Here is a 20,727-nt window from a genome sequence, read left to right on the forward strand (position 1 = left end):
TTTTTCCTCATTTTGTTACGTTACAGCATTATTCTAGAATGTATTAAATCATTTCCCCGCCTCATAAATCTATACACAATATCCAATAATGACAAAGAAAAAGTTTTTTTTTTAAAGTTTTGCAATTGTATAAAACATTATTTAAAAAAATATATGTATTTACTAAGTATTCAGACCCTTTGCTATGAGACTCAAAATTGAGCTCAGTTGCATCCTGCTTCCATTGATCATCCTTGAGATGTTTCTACAACTAGATCGGCATCCACCTGTGGTAAATTCAATTGATTGGACATGATTTGGAAAGGCACACACCTGTCTATGTAAGGTCGAACAGAGCAAAAACCAAGCCATTAGGTCGAAGCAATTGTCCGTAGAGCTCCGAGACAGGATTGTGTCGAGGGACAGATCTGGGGAAGGGTACCAAAACATTTCTGCAGCATTGAAGGTCCCCAAGAACTCAGTGGCCTCCATTCAGTGGCCTCATTCTTAAATGGAAGAAGTTTGGAACCTCCAAGTCTCTTCCTAGACCTGGCCGCCCGGCCAAACTGAGCAATCCGGGCAGAAGGGCCTTGGTCAGGGAAGTTACCATGAACCCGATGGTCACTCTGAGAGAGCGCCAGAGTTCCTCTGTGGAGATGGGAGAACCTTCCAGAAAGACAACCATCTCTGCAGCAATCCATCAATCAGGCCTTTATGGTCGAGTGGCCAGACGGAAGCCACTCCTCAGTAAAAGGCACATGACAGCCAGCTTGGAGTTTGCCAAAAGGCACCTAAAGGACTCTCAAACCATGAGAAACAAGATTCTCTGGTCTGATGAAACCAAGATTGAACTCTTTGGCCTGAATGCCAAGCGTCACGTCTGGAGGAAACCTGGCACCATCCCTATAGTGAAGCATGGTGCTGGCAGCATAATGCTGTGGGGATGGTTTTCAGCGGCAGGGACTGGGAGACTAGTCAGGATCGAGGAAAAGATGAACGGAGCAAAGTACAGAGAGATCCTTGATGAAAACCTGCTCCAGAGCGCTCAGGACCTCAGACTGGGGTGAAGGTTCACCTTCCAACAGGACAAGACCCTAAGCACACAGCTAAAACAACGCAGGAGTGGCTTCGGGACAAGTCTCTGAATGTCCTTGAGTGGCCCAGCCAGAGCCCGGACTTGAACCCGATCGAAGATCTATGGAGAGACTTGAAAATAGCGACGCTCCCCATCCAACCTGACAGAGCTTGAGATGATCTGCAGAGAAGAATGGGAGAAACTCCCCAAATACAGGTGTGCCAAGCTTGTAGCGTCGTACCCAAGAAGACTTGAGGCTGTTAATCGCTGCTAAAGGTCCTTCAACAAAGTACTGAGTCCTTACGTAATATTTATAAAGACCTGTTTTTGCTTTGTCTTTATGGGTTTTTGTGTGTAGATTGATGAGAAAAAAACCAATGTAATCCATTTTAGAATAAGGCTGTAACGTAACATATTTTGCACTGTATGTAGCCAATAATTAGAGGTTTGCTACTGTATGTACTTAGATGGTGCCAAACGTCCAGTCTCCGTCTGCAGAGCTTTTCATCTTTAGGAAAAACATCCATATATCACCACTTTAGAGAAGCTACTCTTACTTTACAGGATGACTTGGTGTCACAAGAAATATGTCTCTCTGTTTTTCAGGCAAACTTTCATCTGCTGTGTTGGAAGGGGAATCTGCTGGTTTGGGGGCTCCAACACCAGAAGCCAAGTTATTTGTTGATTTCTTGACAGCTGTCACCCAGAGCAAACCCAAGTCAGAGAAGGATGCTTATAATTAGAAAGAACATCCACACTACGTACCGTCTAATCTGCATTCAGGGTTTATCACTCACACATAGTGAGAAATGACATGTTGTTCCAACTGCCAAAGTAGTCGCTAAATTAAGTCATGTCATTTAACTGCCTGTTAGTTTCCATACAAATGAAATAAAACAATTGCATTACAAAATACTCCTGAAGTCTGTGGTGTTGTTTATACTCCCTTCACGTCTAGAGTAGTAATCAGGTCATCTCTGGCGATAGCCTGAACATTAAAGTCAACTAGCTCATTTGGGTCTGTGTGCTGGGATTGGTAACCAAGGAGACATTACTTTAAATTAGTCAAATCGGAGAATCTCCTGAGTCAGTTACTAGAGTGATAATAGAGGTGTAAAACAGGTGTCTTATTGAAGTGTACGTTTGGTGAAAGTTTCCAGAAAGTTCCATCCGTGTGAAGTCTTGGTTCACTTGGCTGCGTCCCAATTGTGTACCCTACTATTTTAGTGCACTACTTTTGACCTGAGTCATATGGGCCCTGGTCCAAAGTAGTGCACTATTTAGGGTGCCATTTGAGATGCGGCCTTTGTGCGTTTTAGAAAGTGGATTGTTGGACAATTCCAGGTGTTCATAGCCGGGGGGGGGTTGAAAGTAACAACCAACGAATTATCTCACTAATCTAACTGAATGCTTGCCTTTTCATACCAATGACTTTTCAAACCAACCAAAGGCCAAGAGCAACTAAGTACTCTTTCCAGGATGCCCCTCCTCTAGGAATGTTCCAAAATGACAGCCCAAAATATATTTCTACTATTACATATTAACACAAACCAACACTTCAATAACGTTTGTCATAACTTCCTCTTTCAGTCATATATGTCACATTCTTGAATTTATTCACCCGCAGGATAATCACTTTGGCCAGTTGCTCGACAGGAGACAACAAGAGATACAATCTTAAAGAAAAGTGTGCCCATGAGGTCCCTCTAGTCCTAGTGGCCCCAGGGATTACTACTATAGAGACTGACTGAGCTGGCCCTAACCTTACAGGGTTTACTACTGTAGAGACTGACTGAGCTGGCCCTAACCTTACAGGGTTTACTACTATAGAGACTGACTGAGCTGGCCGTAACCTTACAGGGTTTACTACTATAGAGACTGACTGAGCTGGTCCTAACCTTACAGGGTTTACTACTATAGAGACTGACTGAGCTGGCCCTGACCTTACAGGGTTTACTACTGTAGAGACTGACTGAGCTGGCCCTGACCTTACAGGGTTTACTACTGTAGAGACTGACTGAGCTGGCCCTGACCTTACAGGGTTTACTACTGTAGAGACTGACTGAGCTGGCCCTGACCTTACAGGGTTTACTACTGTAGAGACTGACTGAGCTGGCCCTGACCTTACAGGGTTTACTACTGTAGAGACTGACTGAGCTGGCCCTAACCTTACAGGGTTTACTACTGTACTGTAGAGACTGACTGAGCTGGTCCTGCCCTTACAGGGTTTACTACTGTAGAGACTGACTGAGCTGGCCCTGACCTTACAGGGTTTACTACTGTACTGTAGAGACTGACTGAGCTGGCCCTAACCTTACAGGGTTTACTACTGTACTGTAGAGACTGACTGAGCTGGTCCTAACCTTACAGGGTTTACTACTGTAGAGACTGACTGAGCTGGTCCTAACCTTACAGGGTTTACTACTGTAGAGACTGACTGAGCTGGCCCTAACCTTACAGGGTTTACTACTGTAGAGACTGACTGAGCTGGCCCTGACCTTACAGGGTTTACTACTGTAGAGACTGACTGAGCTGGCCCTGACCTTACAGGGTTTACTACTGTAGAGACTGACTGAGCTGGCCCTGACCTTACAGGGTTTACTACTGTAGAGACTGACTGAGCTGGCCCTGACCTTACAGGGTTTACTACTGTAGAGACTGACTGAGCTGGCCCTGACATTACAGGGTTTACTACTGTAGAGACTGACTGAGCTGGCCCTAACCTTACAGGGTTTACTACTGTAGAGACTGACTGAGCTGGTCCTAACCTTACAGGGTTTACTACTGTACTGTAGAGACTGACTGAGCTGGCCCTGACCTTACAGGGTTTACTACTGTACAGTAGAGACTGACTGAGCTGGCCCTGACCTTACAGGGTTTACTACTGTAGAGACTGATCAAGCTGGCCCTAACCTTACATGGTTTACTACTGTAGAGACTGACTGAGCTGGCCCTAACCTTACAGGGTTTACTACTGTAGAGACTGACTGAGCTGGCCGTAACCATACAGGGTTTACTACTGTAGAGACTGACTGAGCTGGCCCTGACCTTACAGGGTTTACTACTGTAGAGACTGATCAAGCTGGCCCTAACCTTACAGGGTTTACTACTGTAGAGACTGACTGAGCTGGCCCTAACCTAACAGGGTTTACTACTGTAGAGACTGACTGAGCTGGCCCTGACCTTACAGGGTTTACTACTGTAGAGACTAATCAAGCTGGCCCTGACCTTACAGGGTTTACTACTGTAGAGACTGACTAAGCTGGCCGTAACCATACAGGGTTTACTACTGTAGAGACTGACTGAGCTGGCCCTAACCTTACAGGGTTTACTACTGTAGAGACTGACTGAGCTGGCCGTAACCATACAGGGTTTACTACTGTAGAGACTGACTGAGCTGGCCCTGACCTTACAGGGTTTACTACTGTAGAGACTGACTGAGCTGGCCCTAACCTTACAGGGTCTACTACTGTAGAGACTGACTGAGCTGGCCCTAACCTTACAGGGTTTACTACTGTAGAGACTGACTGAGCTGGCCCTGACCTTACAGGGTTTACTACTGTAGAGACTGATCAAGCTGGCCCTAACCTTACAGGGTTTACTACTATAGAGACTGACTGAGCTGGTCCTAACTTTACAGGGTTTACTACTGTAGAGACTGACTGAGCTGGCCCTGACCTTACAGGGTTTACTACTGTAGAGACTGACTGAGCTGGCCCTGACCTTACAGGGTTTACTACTGTAGAGACTGACTGAGCTGGCCATAACCATACAGGGTTTACTACTGTAGAGACTGACTGAGCTGGCCCTGACCTTACAGGGTTTACTACTGTAGAGACTGACTGAGCTGGCCCTGACCTTACAGGGTTTACTACTGTAGAGACTGATCAAGCTGGCCCTAACCTTACAGGGTTTACTACTATAGAGACCGACTGAGCTGGTCCTAACTTTACAGGGTTTACTACTGTAGAGACTGACTGAGCTGGCCCTGACCTTACAGGGTTTACTACTGTAGAGACTGACTGAGCTGGCCCTAACCTTGCAGGGTTTACTACTATAGAGACTGACTGAGCTGGCCCTAACCTTACAGGGTTTACTACTGTACTGTAGAGACTGACTGAGCTGGTCCTAACCTTACAGGGTCTACTACTGTAGAGACTGACTGAGCTGGCCCTGACCTTACAGGGTTTACTACTGTAGAGACTGACTGAGCTGGCCCTAACCTTACAGGGTTTACTACTGTACTGTAGAGACTGACTGAGCTGGCCCTGACCTTACAGGGTTTACTACTGTAGAGACTGATCAAGCTGGCCCTGACCTTACAGGGTTTACTACTGTAGAGACTGACTGAGCTGGTCCTAACTTTACAGGGTTTACTACTGTAGAGACTGATCAAGCTGGCCCTAACCTTGCAGGGTTTACTACTGTAGAGACTGACTGAGCTGGCCCTGACCTTACAGGGTTTACTACTGTAGAGACTGATCAAGCTGGCCCTGACCTTACAGGGTTTACTACTGTAGAGACTGACTGAGCTGGCCCTAACCTTACAGGGTTTACTACTGTAGAGACTGACTGAGCTGGCCCTAACCTTACAGGGTTTACTACTGTAGAGACTGACTGAGCTGGCCCTAACCTTACAGGGTTTACTACTGTAGAGACTGACTGAGCTGGCCCTGACCTTACAGGGTTTACTACTGTAGAGACTGATCAAGCTGGCCCTGACCTTACAGGGTTTACTACTGTAGAGACTGACTGAGCTGGCCCTAACCTTACAGGGTTTACTACTGTAGAGACTGACTGAGCTGGCCCTAACCTTACAGGGTTTACTACTGTAGAGACTGACTGAGCTGGCCCTAACCTTACAGGGTTTACTACTGTAGAGACTGACTGAGCTGGCCCTGACCTTACAGGGTTTACTACTGTAGAGACTGACTGAGCTGGTCCTGACCTTACAGGGTTTACAACTGTAGAGACTGACTGAGCTGGCCGTAACCATACAGGGTTTACTACTGTAGAGACTGATCAAGCTGGCCCTAACCTTAGAGGGTTTACTACTGTAGAGACTGACTGAGCTGGCCGTAACCATACATGACCGTAGCTAAGCTTTGTTCCTGGTGCTCACACACTACACTGTTCTGTGTATGTTGTACACATTCCACCTCATGGATGCCAAATGGATGAACAGGATAGTCCTATCACGCCTATCCTTGTCCTCTAGACAGATTAATGCTAGTCCTATCACACCCCACCTATCCTTGTCCTCTAGACAGATTAATGCTAGTCCTACCACACCACACCTCTCCATGTCCTCTAGACAGATTAATGCTAGTCCTATCACACCCCACCTCTCCATGTCCTCTAGACAGATTAATGCTAGTCCTATCACACCCCACCTATCCATGTCCTCTAAACAGATTAATGCTAGTCCTACCACACCACACCTCTCCATGTCCTCTAGACAGATTGATGCTAGTCCTATCACACCACAGCTCTCCATGTCCTCTAGACAGATTAATGCTAGTCCTATCACACCTATCCTTGTCCTCTAGACAGATTAATGCTCGTCCTATCACACCTCTCCTTGTCCTCTAGACAGATTAATGCTAGTCCTACCACACCACAGCTCTCATTGTCCTCTAGACAGATTAATGCTAGTCCTATCACACCTCTCCTTGTCCTCTAGACAGATTAATGCTAGGCCTACCACACCTCTCCATGTCCTCTAGACAGATTAATGCTAGGCCTACCACACCTCTCCTTGTCCTCCAGACAGTTTAATGCTAGGTATATCACACCTCTCCTTGTCCTCTAGTTCAACTACTATCACACCACAGCTCTCCATGTCCTCTAGACAGATTAATGCTAGGCCTATCACACCTCTCCTTGTCCTCTAGTTCAACTACCAGTTCAAGAGGCCATGCCATGATGCAACTGGTGTTGCAGGCTGGTCTAACATACCAAATGGCACCCTATTCCCTATGTAGTGCACTGCTTTTGACCAGAGCCATATGGGCCCTGGTCAAAAGTAGTGCACTTAATCCCATTTGGGATGCACCCACGGTCTCGTAATCAACAAATATCAGCGCTTGTGATAGTGTTCCTCATCAGAGAGGTCACCGGGTCAGTGTTCTGAAGGTTCACGGTCCTCATCAGAGAGGTCAATAGGTCAATGTTCTGAAGGTTCACGGTCCTCATCAGAGAGGTCAATAGGTCAATGTTCTGAAGGTTCACGTCCTCATCAGAGAGGTCAACAGGTCAGTGTTCCGAGGGTTCATGGTCCTCATCAGAGAGGTCAATAGGTCAATGTTCCGAGGGTTCACGGTCCTCATCAGAGAGGTCAACATGTCAGTGTTCCGAGGGTTCACGGTCCTCATCAGAGAGGTCAATAGGTCAATGTTCCGAGGGTTCACGGTCCTCATCAGAGAGGTCAACAGGTCAGTGTTCCGAGGGTTCACGGTCCTCATCAGAAAGGTCACCGGGTCAGTGTTCCGAGGGTTCACGGTCCTCATCAGAGAGGTCAACATGTCAGTGTTCCGAGGGTTCACGGTCCTCATCAGAGAGGGCACCGGGTCAGTGTTCTGAAGGTTCACGGTCCTCATCAGAGAGGTCACCGGGTCAGTGTTCTGAAGGTTCACGGTCCTCATCAGAGAGGTCAACATGTCAGTGTTCCGAGGGTTCACGGTCCTCATCAGAGAGGTCACCGGGTCAGTGTTCTGAAGGTTCACGGTCCTCATCAGAGAGGTCACCGGGTCAGTGTTCTGAAGGTTCACGGTCCTCATCAGAGAGGTCAACAGGTTAGCTACAGTTAAATGAGGCATTTCCCATCCTCTCTGTCTACGTCCCCAAATGGCAACCTATTCCCAAAAATACAGTAGTGCACTGCAGGTCAAAAGAGGTGCACTATGTAGGGAATAGAGTACCGTTTTGGACACAGTATCTTCTAGACCTGCCAGGATACCAGTCACTCTCTAAACCTTTATTCTCCAAAAAGCATATATCATTTCAGCGTCAATTAGCAACAGCCTACATCCAAGGATAAAGCAATGAGTTAGGATACCGAAACCCACCTGGTCATTTTCTAGAACTGCTTTAAGGACAATGAGTTAGGATACCGAAACCCACCTGGTCATTTTCTATAACTGCTTTAAGGACAACGGGTGGATTTTATTTGTGTGTTTTTTAATTTCTTAAACGCAACCCCAAGGTTAAAGTAATTCTCTAGATCAGTGAATCTACTCTGTTGGATACAGAGCTCTGCTAGAGATATCCTGCTGGATGCCCAATCCCCTCCTGAGGTTTGGCCAGTCTGATTATCATAGGATATCATCCTCTGACTGAGGATACATCCTCTGCTTTTAGGATGAATACAGTACTCCTCTTGTATCCTTTAGGATGAATACAGTACTCCTCTTGTTCCTTTTAGGATTAATACAGTACTCCTCTTGTACCTTTTAGGATTAATACAGTACTCCTCATGTACCTTTTAGGATTAATACAGTACTCCTCTTGTACCTTTTAGGATTAATACAGTACTCCTCTTGTTCCTTTTAGGATTAATACAGTACTCCTCTTGTACCTTTTAGGATTAATACAGTACTCCTCATGTACCTTTTAGGATTTATACAATACTCCTCTTGTACCTTTTAGGATGAATACAGTACTCCTCTTGTACCTTTTAGGATTAATACAGTACTCCTCTTGTACCTTTTAGGATTAATACAGTACTCTTGAACCTTTTAGGATGAATACAGTACTCCTCTTGTACCCTTTAGGATGAATACAGTACTCCTCTTGTACCTTTTAGGATTAATACAGTACTCTTGAACCTTTTAGGATGAATACAGTACTCCTCTTGTTCCTTTTAGGATTTATACAGTACTCCTCTTGTACCCTTTAGGATGAATGCAGTACTCCTCTTGTACCCTTTAGGATGAATACAGTACTCCTCTTGTACCCTTTAGGATGAATACAGTACTCCTCTTGTACCCTTTAGGATGAATACAGTACTCCTCTTGTACCTTTTAGGATTAATACAGTACTCCTCTTGTACCTTTTAGGATGAATACAGTACTCCTCTTGTTCCTTTTAGGAATAATACAGTACTCCTCTTGTACCTTTTAGGATTAATACAATACTCATCTTGTACCTTTTAGGATTAATACAGTACTCCTCTTGTACCTTTTAGGATTAATACAGTACTCCTCTTGTACCTTTTAGGATTAATACAGTACTCCTCTTGTACCTTTTCTAAGTTCTTAGCTCTGCTCCAGGGCGCCTGTGTGGCTTGTTAACACTCAACGCTGAGCCTCTTCGAGAGTACCAGAGCTACTAAGTCCCCCATATCCAAGACTGGACATAAATAACAACGACTAGCTGATCGCCGCATCAACATGTATATTCACAAACAAACACAGTAGTCCTTGTGCAAAGTATAACTTTGTATACCCAGTGCTGTACTGTACACGTTAAAGAAATGAAAGCCCAAATGTGGTTTAGTTAAATCCTATACAACATGTGCTTTTATCCCTTTGCCACGTTCAATTCATCATCTCATTGAAAACCCAACAGCGAGGGTTCACTAAGTATTTGAGCATCTGTTTGTAGGAGTGACTGTTTGAGTGAAGTTTATAGTTGACCTTTGACTGGGATTATTAAAAGCACATATTGTATGTGCAAGGTTATTTTTCAAGTTTATGTGTGAGTTAAATTGGGGTTTTGGACATTTTATTGGGCTATGAAATGAATTTATGATAAACAGAGACAGGCAGGCAGACTGTCAAGCTAGCACCTTATTTGCTGGTTGGTTGATTGATTCATTGTTGATTGGTTTGAATCAGTTTAAAATTGTATTTGATTAATAAATCAACATACAGAGAAGTGTAAGGAAGAAGATATTACGTTGTGTCAACTATTTATTTTTGTTGATCAGCCCAAGTTGTTTTTTATTTTTTTTATTGTGAAGGAGGGAGAGGTGGGGACTGAAGAAAAGGAAGGGATTTAACCACCCAAGCAAAACGACAGGACTTGTCCCGAAATGTGACGTCAGACAGAAGGACTCACTCGTAGCGAGCGTTGACCGGCGCTGGATATCATTTGCACCGCACCGTTTTGCAATAATCTGAGCTCGTGGAATACGTTCTAATTTTTTTTACAAGAATCTCATTCTGGGTTCAATGAAGTTGATATTGGAATCTCGTAATGAGGTGGCTTCTGCCGTGGATTCTAATAGTAGCCACCACTCATCAGGTAAACATAAATTATTTGATTTATTTCTAACGTTCATACTAACTGTTGATTTATTTTATTTATGGTTTTCAAGATTACAGGTTATGGATTACAGAATATTAGACATGAACATGATTGCAGGTTGTGCACATCTATCCAGATTAGATTATTTAATTGCGTAATAACGCACAGAGACATTTTGTGCGCAGCGCCAATTACCAATAACCCATTATTGGTTTCGCATTGACACTGGGCTATAATCGTGTTGTCAATGTTAATCATACAACAGACCTACTCAGAATCTGTCTCTGTGATAGCTCTGAAACCTAGACAGTCACGAAACCACTCTCTCTTTCCTCTACTCTCTCTTCCTCTTTTAGCTCTCCTCTCTCCTCCACTCTCTCTTTCCTCTACTCTCTCTTCCACTCTCTCTTTCCTCTACTCTCTCTTCCTCTTTTAGCTCTCCTCTCTCCTCCACTCTCTCTTTCCTCTACTCTCTCTTCCACTCTCTCTTTCCTCTACTCTCTCTTCCTCTTTTAACTCTACTCTCTCCTCCACTCTCTCTTTCCTCTACTCTCTCTTCTTCTTTTAGCTCTACTCTCTCCTCCACTCTCTCTTCCACTTTTAGCTCTACTCTCTCCTCCACTCTCTATTTCCTCTACTCTCTCTTCCTCTTTTAGCTCTAGTCTCTCCTCCACTTTCTCTTTCCTCCACTCTCTCTCATTTTAGCTCAGCTAATGACAGGTCAGGTACTACCTCAGTACTCTCTCTGACTAATATCCTTTAAAGTGTGTTATTTGGTAGGTGTGGTTAAATGACCCTGGCCTGAGAGTTATTTATTTCTGTCAGTCATCATAACCTGTCCCATGGATTACTTCATAGGGGGAAACCAAACCACTAGGGCCAATGTGGTATTTGTGTCCATGGGGCTGAACTAGATTGAAATCAGTAAATGTAAAGACTAAGGAAGAACAAACAGGTATGTTTTGCGTGTGATCCCTACCCTACATTGATATTCAGTCTACAATACTGCAGCCTCATACACAACTTTATCTTCATCTTTAGGCTGGTGGGGGAACTCCTGGCCTTAGTTTGGAAATGTGTCAGAGTGTTTCCCTCTGGAATCAAACATAGTTCCCCTTGCTGTGGTCTGATGTCATGTACTACTGTTAGAAATGTTCCTGGAAGAACCACTTCCTTCCACAACAAACTACAGGCCTCATCCCAATATAACCCCTGTCTACTGTATCACTATACTGGCTGGGTGGCCCCATCCCAATATAACCCCTGTCTACTGTATCACTATACTGGCTGGGTGGCCCCATCCCAATGTAACCCCTGTCTACTGTATCACTATACTGGCTGGGTGGCCCCATCCCAATGTAACCCCTGTCTACTGTATCACTATACTGGCTGGGTGACCCCATCCCAATGTAACCCCTGTCTACTGTATCACTATACTGGCTGGGTGGCCCCATCCCAATATAACCCCTGTCTACTGTATCACTATACTGGCTGGGTGACCCCATCCCAATATAACCCCTGTCTACTGTATCACTATACTGGCTGGGTGGCCCCATCCCAATCTAACCCCTGTCTACTGTATCACTATACTGGCTGGGTGGCCCCATCCCAATCTAACCCCTGTCTACTGTATACACTATACTGGCTGGGTGACCCCATCCCAATATAACCCCTGTCTACTGTATACACTATACTGGCTGGGTGACCCCATCCCAATATAACCCCTGTCTACTGTATCACTATACTGGCTGGGTGGCCCCATCCCAATCTAACCCCTGTCTACTGTATCACTATACTGGCTGGGTGGCCCCATCCCAATCTAACCCCTGTCTACTGTATACACTATACTGGCTGGGTGACCCCATCCCAATATAACCCCTGTCTACTGTATACACTATACTGGCTGGGTGACCCCATCCCAATATAACCCCTGTCTACTGTATCACTATACTGGCTGGGTGGCCCCATCCCAATCTAACCCCTGTCTACTGTATCACTATACTGGCTGGGTGGCCCCATAACCCCTGTCTACTGTATCACTATACTGGCTGGGTGACCCCATAACCCCTGTCTACTGTATCACTATACTGGCTGGGTGACCCCATCCCAATATAACCCCTGTCTACTGTATCACTATACTGGCTGGGTGGCCCCATCCCAATGTAACCCCTGTCTACTGTATCACTATACTGGCTGGGTGGCCCCATCCCAATGTAACCCCTGTCTACTGTATCACTATACTGGCTGGGTGGCCCCATCCCAATCTAACCCCTGTCTACTGTATCACTATACTGGCTGGGTGGCCCCATAACCCCTGTCTACTGTATCACTATACTGGCTGGGTGGCCCCATCCCAATCTAACCCCTGTCTACTGTATCACTATACTGGCTGGGTGGCCCCATCCCAATGTAACCACTGTCTACTGTATCACTATACTGGCTGGGTGGCCCCATAACCCCTGTCTACTGTATCACTATACTGGCTGGGTGGCCCCATCCCAATATAACCCCTGTCTACTGTATCACTATACTGGCTGGGTGGCCCCATCCCAATCTAACCCCTGTCTACTGTATCACTATACTGGCTGGGTGGCCCCATAACCCCTGTCTACTGTATCACTATACTGGCTGGGTGACCCCATAACCCCTGTCTACTGTATCACTATACTGGCTGGGTGACCCCATCCCAATATAACCCCTGTCTACTGTATCACTATACTGGCTGGGTGGCCCCATCCCAATCTAACCCCTGTCTACTGTATCACTATACTGGCTGGGTGGCCCCATAACCCCTGTCTACTGTATCACTATACTGGCTGGGTGACCCCATAACCCCTGTCTACTGTATCACTATACTGGCTGGGTGACCCCATCCCAATATAACCCCTGTCTACTGTATACACTATACTGGCTGGGTGGCCCCATCCCAATATAACCCCTGTCTACTGTATACACTATACTGGCTGGGTGGCCCCATCCCAATATAACCCCTGTCTACTGTATACACTATACTGGCTGGGTGACCCCATCCCAATATAACCCCTGTCTACTGTATACACTATACTGGCTGGGTGGCCCCATCCCAATATAACCCCTGTCTACTGTATACACTATACTGGCTGGGTGGCCCCATCCCAATATAACCCCTGTCTACTGTATACACTATACTGGCTGGGTGGCCCCATCCCAATATAACCCCTGTCTACTGTATACACTATACTGGCTGGGTGACCCCATCCCAATATAACCCCTGTCTACTGTATCACTATACTGGCTGGGTGACCCCATCCCAATATAACCCCTGTCTACTGTATCACTATACTGGCTGGGTGACCCCATCCCAATATATCCCCTGTCTACTGTATCACTATACTGGCTGGGTGGCCCCATCCCAATGTAACCCCTGTCTACTGTATCACTATACTGGCTGGGTGACCCCATCCCAATATAACCCCTGTCTACTGTATCACTATACTGGCTGGGTGGCCCCATCCCAATATAACCCCTGTCTACTGTATCACTATACTGGCTGGGTGGCCCCATAACCCCTGTCTACTGTATCACTATACTGGCTGGGTGGCCCCATCCCAATATAACCCCTGTCTACTATATCACTATACTGGCTGGGTGGCCCTATAACCCCTGTCTACTGTATCACTATACTGGCTGGGTGGCCCCATAACCCCTGTCTACTGTATCACTATACTGGCTGGGTGGCCCCATAACCCCTGTCTACTGTATCACTATACTGGCTGGGTGGCCCCATCCCAATGTAACCCCTGTCTACTGTATCACTATACTGGCTGGGTGGCCCCATCCCAATATAACCCCTGTCTACTGTATCACTATACTGGCTGGGTGGCCCTATAACCCCTGTCTACTGTATCACTATACTGGCTGGGTGGCCCCATCCCAATCTAACCCCTGTCTACTGTATCACTATACTGGCTGGGTGACCCCATCCCAATATAACCCCTGTCTACTGTATCACTATACTGGCTGGGTGGCCCCATAACCCCTGTCTACTGTATCACTATACTGGCTGGGTGGCCCCATCCCAATCTAACCCCTGTCTACTGTATCACTATACTGGCTGGGTGACCCCATCCCAATGTAACCCCTGTCTACTGTATCACTATACTGGCTGGGTGGCCCCATCCCAATGTAACCCCTGTCTACTGTACCACTATACTGGCTGGGTGACCCCATCCCAATGTAACCCCTGTCTACTGTATCACTATACTGGCTGGGTGGCCCCATCCCAATATAACCCCTGTCTACTGTATCACTATACTGGCTGGGTGGCCCCATCCCAATATAACCCCTGTCTACTGTATCACTATACTGGCTGGGTGGCCCCATCCCAATATAACCCCTGTCTACTGTATCACTATACTGGCTGGGTGGCCCCATCCCAATGTAACCCCTGTCTACTGTATCACTATACTGGCTGGGTGGCCCCATCCCAATGTAACCCCTGTCTACTGTATCACTATACTGGCTGGGTGGCCCCATCCCAATATAACCCCTGTCTACTGTATCACTATACTGGCTGGGTGACCCCATCCCAATATAACCCCTGTCTACTGTATCACTATACTGGCTGGGTGGCCCCATCCCAATGTAACCCCTGTCTACTGTACCACTATACTGGCTGGGTGGCCCCATCCCAATCTAACCCCTGTCTACTGTATCACTATACTGGCTGGGTGGCCCCATCCCAATGTAACCCCTGTCTACTGTATCACTATACTGGCTGGGTGGCCCCATAACCCCTGTCTACTGTATCACTATACTGGCTGGGTGGCCCCATCCCAATGTAACCCCTGTCTACTGTATCACTATACTGGCTGGGTGACCCCATCCCAATGTAACCCCTGTCTACTGTATCACTATACTGGCTGGGTGACCCCATCCCAATGTAACTCCTGTCTACTGTATACACTATACTGGCTGGGTGACCCCATCCCAATGTAACCCCTGTCTACTGTATCACTATACTGGCTGGGTGGCCCCATCCCAATGTAACCCCTGTCTACTGTATCACTATACTGGCTGGGTGGCCCCATCCCAATGTAACCACTGTCTACTGTATCACTATACTGGCTGGGTGACCCCATCCCAATGTAACCACTGTCTACTGTATCACTATACTGGCTGGGTGACCCCATCCCAATGTAACCACTGTCTACTGTATCACTATACTGGCTGGGTGGCCCCATCCCAATGTAACCCCTGTCTACTGTATCACTATACTGGCTGGGTGGCCCCATCCCAATGTAACCCCTGTCTACTGTATCACTATACTGGCTGGGTGGCCCCATCCCAATGTAACCCCTGTCTACTGTATCACTATACTGGCTGGGTGACCCCATCCCAATGTAACCCCTGTCTACTGTATCACTATACTGGCTGGGTGGCCCCATCCCAATGTAACCCCTGTCTACTGTATCACTATACTGGCTGGGTGGCCCCATCCCAATGTAACCCCTGTCTACTGTATCACTATACTGGCTGGGTGGCCCCATAACCCCTGTCTACTGTATCACTATATTGTCTGGGTGGCCCTATAACCCCTGTCTACTGTATCACTATACTGGCTGGGTGGCCCCATCCCAATATAACCCCTGTCTACTGTATCACTATACTGGCTGGGTGGCCCCATCCCAATGTAACCCCTGTCTACTGTATCACTATACTGGCTGGGTGGCCCCATCCCAATCTAACCCCTGTCTACTGTATCACTATACTGGCTGGGTGACCCCATCCCAATATAACCCCTGTCTACTGTATCACTATACTGGCTGGGTGGCCCCATCCCAATATAACCCCTCTCTACTGTATCACTATACTGGCTGGGTGGCCCCATCCCAATATAACCCCTGTCTACTGTATCACTATACTGGCTGGGTGGCCCCATCCCAATTTAACCCCTGTCTACTGTATCACTATACTGGCTGTGTGAGGAGGGTGTGTTAGTTGTTGGTGCACATGACCAATGACATAGTTAGTGATGATGAACCTGGAGGTGCTGCTGGTCTCCCCTCTGTGGGTTTGCAGGAAGAGCACAACAAGACTGACATGCCAAAGACCAACCCACCAGTATGACCCAGTATTTCATAAATGTTGTTCTGTCCATCCTACAGGTCTTTTCCCAATATTCCACATCCGTGCCTCCTTTGACGGCGACCATAGAGCTGTATAACCGTACAGCGTACTGCAAATGGCCGTGCAAGTGTGCCAAGAGCGCCCCCCTGTGTCCGCCAGGGGTCAGTGTGCTGATGGACGGCTGTGACTGTTGTAAGGCCTGTTCCAAGCAGGCGGGGGAGACCTGCAACGAGGCCGACGTCTGTGACTACCATAAGGGACTGTACTGTGACTACAGCGTGGACAAGCCGAGGTACGAAAAAGGAGTATGTGCCTGTAAGTGTCAGATAACTTTCCTCTTTGAGTTGTGTCGTTGTATCATCTCCATCTGTGCTGTGAAGTCAGATAACTTTCCTCTTTGAGTTGTGACATTGTACCATCTCCATCTGTCCTGTGAAGTCAGATAACTTTCCTCTTTGAGTTGTGACGTTGTATCATCTCCATCTGTGCTGTGAAGTCAGTGTGTAAATATAGATACTGTAATGAGAATGGACCTGTGCTGTGAAGTCAGTTTGTAAATATAGATACTGTAATGAGGGGCGGCAGGGTAGCCTAGTGGTTAGAGCGTTGGACTAGTAACCGAAAGGTTGCAAGTTCAAATCCCCGAGCTGACAAGGTACAAATCTGTCGTTCTGCCCCTGAACAGGCAGTTAACCCACTGTTCCTAGGCCGTCATTGAAAATAAGAATTTGTTCTTAACTGACTTGCCTAGTTAAATAAAGGTAAAATAAATAAAAATAAAATGAGAATGGACCTGTGCTGTGAAGTCAGTGTGTAAATATAGATACTGTAATGAGAATGGACCTGTGCGTGAAGTCAGTGTGTAAATATAGATACTGTAATGAGAATGGACCTGTGCTGTGAAGTCAGTGTGTAAATATAGATACAGTAATGAGAATGGACCTGTGCTGTGAAGTCAGTGTGTAAATATAGATACTGTAATGAGAATGGACCTGTGCTGTGAAGTCAGTGTGTAAATATAGATACAGTAATGAGAATGGACCTGTGCTGTGAAGTCAGTGTGTAAATATAGATACTGTAATGAGAATGGACGTTGTTCTGATTCGTCAACTGAATTGTTGCATGTACTTCTTTGTGTGCCACAGTGCATTGACACGGGTCTTTCTTGAGGAAGGCATTTCAAGCTGAAATGCCGACATTGAACAGTCTCAACTATAACGCGCTTCTTGTTTTCCTAGGTATACCTATAGGGGATATACTTTACTGTGTAGCGCTTCTTGTTTTCCTAGGTATACCTATAGGGGATATACTTTACTGTGTAGCGCTGATTCTTATTATGTTACATGATCTATCAAACAGACATGGTGGGCACAGGCTGCGAGTACGACGGAGTGATCTACCGGAACGGCCAGAGCTTCCAACCCAGCTGTAAGTACCGCTGTCTGTGTGTAAACGGCGCCATCGGTTGTGTGCCACTCTGCACAGACTCCCATCCACCCCGGGTGTGGTGCCAGACGCCCAGGCGGGTCAAACTGCCGGGCCGATGCTGTGAGCAGTGGATCTGTGACGAGCCCAGGAAGACGCGGAAGGCAGCCCCCGGACATGCGGAGATAGGTACACTACTACATTCTATGGGCTGCATCTCAAATGGTACCCTAGGTCCTATGTAGTGCACTACGTTTGACCAGAGCACTATGGGGCCCATTGGTTTCCCAGAAATCCCATTTGGAAGATTCCTGAAATCAGGAAAGAATAAGCAGGGAATCCAGGAATCTTCCAACCAGGATTTCTGGAAAACCTGGGCGTTATTTGGGTGAAAGTTACCGGAATTTGTCATCCCTAATCAGGAGTCTGTTCCTCTGTTTATTTTGCAGTGCGCGCCAGCCACAATGAGGTCTGGCATAAGAACTGCATTACCCAGACCACCTCCTGGTCCCCATGTTCCAAGACCTGTGGACGTGGCCTGTCCCTCAGGATCTCCAACGCCAACGACCAGTGTGAGTTGATCAAGGAGTCACGCCTCTGCAACATCCGGCCCTGTGACGTCGACATCACCAAGCACATCAAGGTGAGGACATCTGTCATGGCTTATGCCCTAAATGGCACCCTATTCCCTATATGTTTTCTCAATACAGTTGAACATCATTTTGACAGTGTAACAGTATTCTGACCCCATGTCAACCACTCAAGTGTTGATTCTGACCCATGTTGACCTATGAACCCCTCAGCCAGGGAAGAAGTGTCTGAACATTTACAGGGAGGAGCAGAGCCAGAACTTCACCATCTCAGGCTGCAACAGCAAGAAGCCCTACCGTCCAAAATACTGTGGTGTCTGCATGGCCACAGACGATCGCTGCTGCATCCCTTACAAGTCCAAGACTATCGAGGTGGAGTTTGAGTGTCCCAACGGCGCCACGCTGACATGGCAGGTGATGTGGATCAACGCCTGCTTCTGTAACCTCAGCTGCAGGAACCCCAACGACATCTTCTCTGAGCTGGAGCACTACTACGACCACAACGAGGTCATCAACTGACAACTGAGCAGCCTTGTCCGAGCCTGAACGTACGGCCTAAAGGGCAGGAGACCATCTCCTGTTTCTGTAGCATGAGGCAGTTTAGTGTACAAGTACATCCCCTGGGTAAGACGTTAGTCTGCCGCAGAGCCTTACCCAGATCCATCTCCTGTTTCTGTAGCATGAGGCAGTTTAGTGTACAAGTACATCCCCTGGGTAAGACGCTAGTCTGCCCCGCAGAGCCTTACCCAAATCCATCTCCTTAATGCTGAATGCCAAGTGTTTTTACAGTATTTGGTATGATTCAACTGGGGAGACCTGAGCAGAGGACAGGTTAATTTAGGTTATTATTGACTCCAGCTTTACACTCCTTGGAATAAAGGGATTGATGATTTGTTGGTTAGTGAGATGTTCAAGCACCAGGCTGGAACAAAGCCTGCACCCCCTTAAGGTCCGCAGGAGTAGGAGGGAAGAACATTGCAGTTGAACACAAACTCTTCATTATGATCTTGATTTAAAAAATAAATTTTTTATGCACAGGGTTTATCAATTATTTAACCTCCATTCAATGAAGGGAAAAGGGATGTAGTTGTTTTTCAATTTTCTTTTAAACATCTAAATATACACTGAGTGTACAAAACATTAAGTACACCTTCCTAATATTGAGTTGCACCCCCCCCCCCCTTTTGCCCTCAGAAGGTGTCAAAAAGTGTTCCACAGGGATGCTGGCCCATGTTGACTCCAATGCTTCCTACTGTTATGTCAAGTTGGCTGGATGTCCTTTGGGTGATGGACCATTCTTGATACACACGGGAAACGGTTGAGCGTGAAAAACCCAGCAGCGTTGCAGTTCTTAATACAAACCGGTGTACCTGGCACCTACTACCATACCCTGTTTGATCGAAGGCACTGACATCTATTGTCTTACCCATTCACCCTAAGAATGGCACACATACACAATCCATGTCTCAAGGCTTAAAAATCCTTCTTTAACCCGTCTCCTCCACTTCATCTACACTGATTGAAGTGGATTTAACAAGCGACATCAATAAGGGATCATAGCTTTCACCTGGATTCACCTGGTCAGTCTGTCATGGAATGTTTTGTACACTCAGTATATTAGCGGAAGTTGATCATGTATTTGTGATACCATAGTAGGACACGGGGGTCAAACCTATTGTAATTATGCATCATATTCATATGGGGATAATCTACCAAGTTAGGGCATTAACCACTCGAGTGGTCATCCTGTTTTATACTCTTCTGTTTCATTCTTTTTGTGTCATGTCATTAAGCTTGCTATGTATGTACTGTTGTGCTCAAAACATTTAGTCAAGTATTGAAGTATTTTGTAGTTTACTGCAAAGTGTACAGTATATCAGACAAGATTCTCTCACATTTCCTCAGTTTTGCATTGATTTCCATTGACTCTTAGTGAACAATAGTGTTTTCCTCAATGTCTGCATTGTCAAGTCAGTTATTATTTGAGCTCTACGAGGTTAAAAGTCTTTTTATTGATTGAAATTTGATTGAAATCAGCTCAATAAGTGTTGTCATTTATTTCATTGGTCAATACTCTCGTAAACCATGTACCATATCCATGTCATCATAAACAACAAACAAACTCATCCAGGAAGTCACATTTGATTGGTTCAAATAAATACAAAGTATTAAGATTTGGGTAGTGACACATCTTTTCAAATAAATGTTGTAAAAATAATTTCTGCATCATTTTTTGCTATTTCTCTAATACAAAGTGGTACAATACATACATACATTTCTATATAATTTAAATCTTAATAT

General features: G+C 46.1%; 2 protein-coding genes across 2 annotated transcripts in view; both read left to right on the forward strand.

The window, feature by feature from the left end:
• LOC129837578 (thyroglobulin-like) overlaps window positions 1–1,969 on the forward strand; it is an 89,350-nt gene extending 87,381 nt beyond the window's left edge. The window contains exon 50 of the mRNA XM_055903858.1: window positions 1,661–1,969. Coding sequence (XP_055759833.1) covers window positions 1,661–1,797 — 137 coding nt within the window. The 3' untranslated portion in view covers window positions 1,798–1,969. The remainder of the gene's footprint in view (window positions 1–1,660) is intronic.
• Window positions 1,970–10,067: 8,098 nt separating this feature from the next.
• On the forward strand, window positions 10,068–20,644 carry LOC129837711 (CCN family member 4-like). Its single transcript, XM_055904097.1, has 5 exons — window positions 10,068–10,300; window positions 16,450–16,726; window positions 17,771–18,025; window positions 18,286–18,479; window positions 18,640–20,644. Exons 1-5 carry the CDS (start codon window positions 10,253–10,255, stop codon window positions 18,943–18,945), a joined length of 1,080 nt encoding a protein of 359 aa, XP_055760072.1. The 5' UTR covers window positions 10,068–10,252; the 3' UTR covers window positions 18,946–20,644.
• The last annotated feature ends 83 nt before the right edge of the window (window positions 20,645–20,727 follow it).

The sequence above is a fragment of the Salvelinus fontinalis genome, chromosome 38 (genome assembly GCF_029448725.1).
Source record: "Salvelinus fontinalis isolate EN_2023a chromosome 38, ASM2944872v1, whole genome shotgun sequence".
NCBI classification, from domain to species: Eukaryota; Metazoa; Chordata; class Actinopteri; order Salmoniformes; family Salmonidae; genus Salvelinus; species Salvelinus fontinalis.

Excerpts from the sequence above, each read along its gene's own strand:
- LOC129837711 (XM_055904097.1), top strand. The coding sequence starts at position 10,253 with ATGAGGTGGCTTCTGCCGTGGATTCTAATAGTAGCCACCACTCATCAG. Across the intron at positions 18,026-18,285 it reads CCCCGGACATGCGGAGATAG|TGCGCGCCAGCCACAATGAG; the intron begins GTACACTACTAC and ends TTTATTTTGCAG. Across the intron at positions 18,480-18,639 it reads ACATCACCAAGCACATCAAG|CCAGGGAAGAAGTGTCTGAA; the intron begins GTGAGGACATCT and ends TGAACCCCTCAG.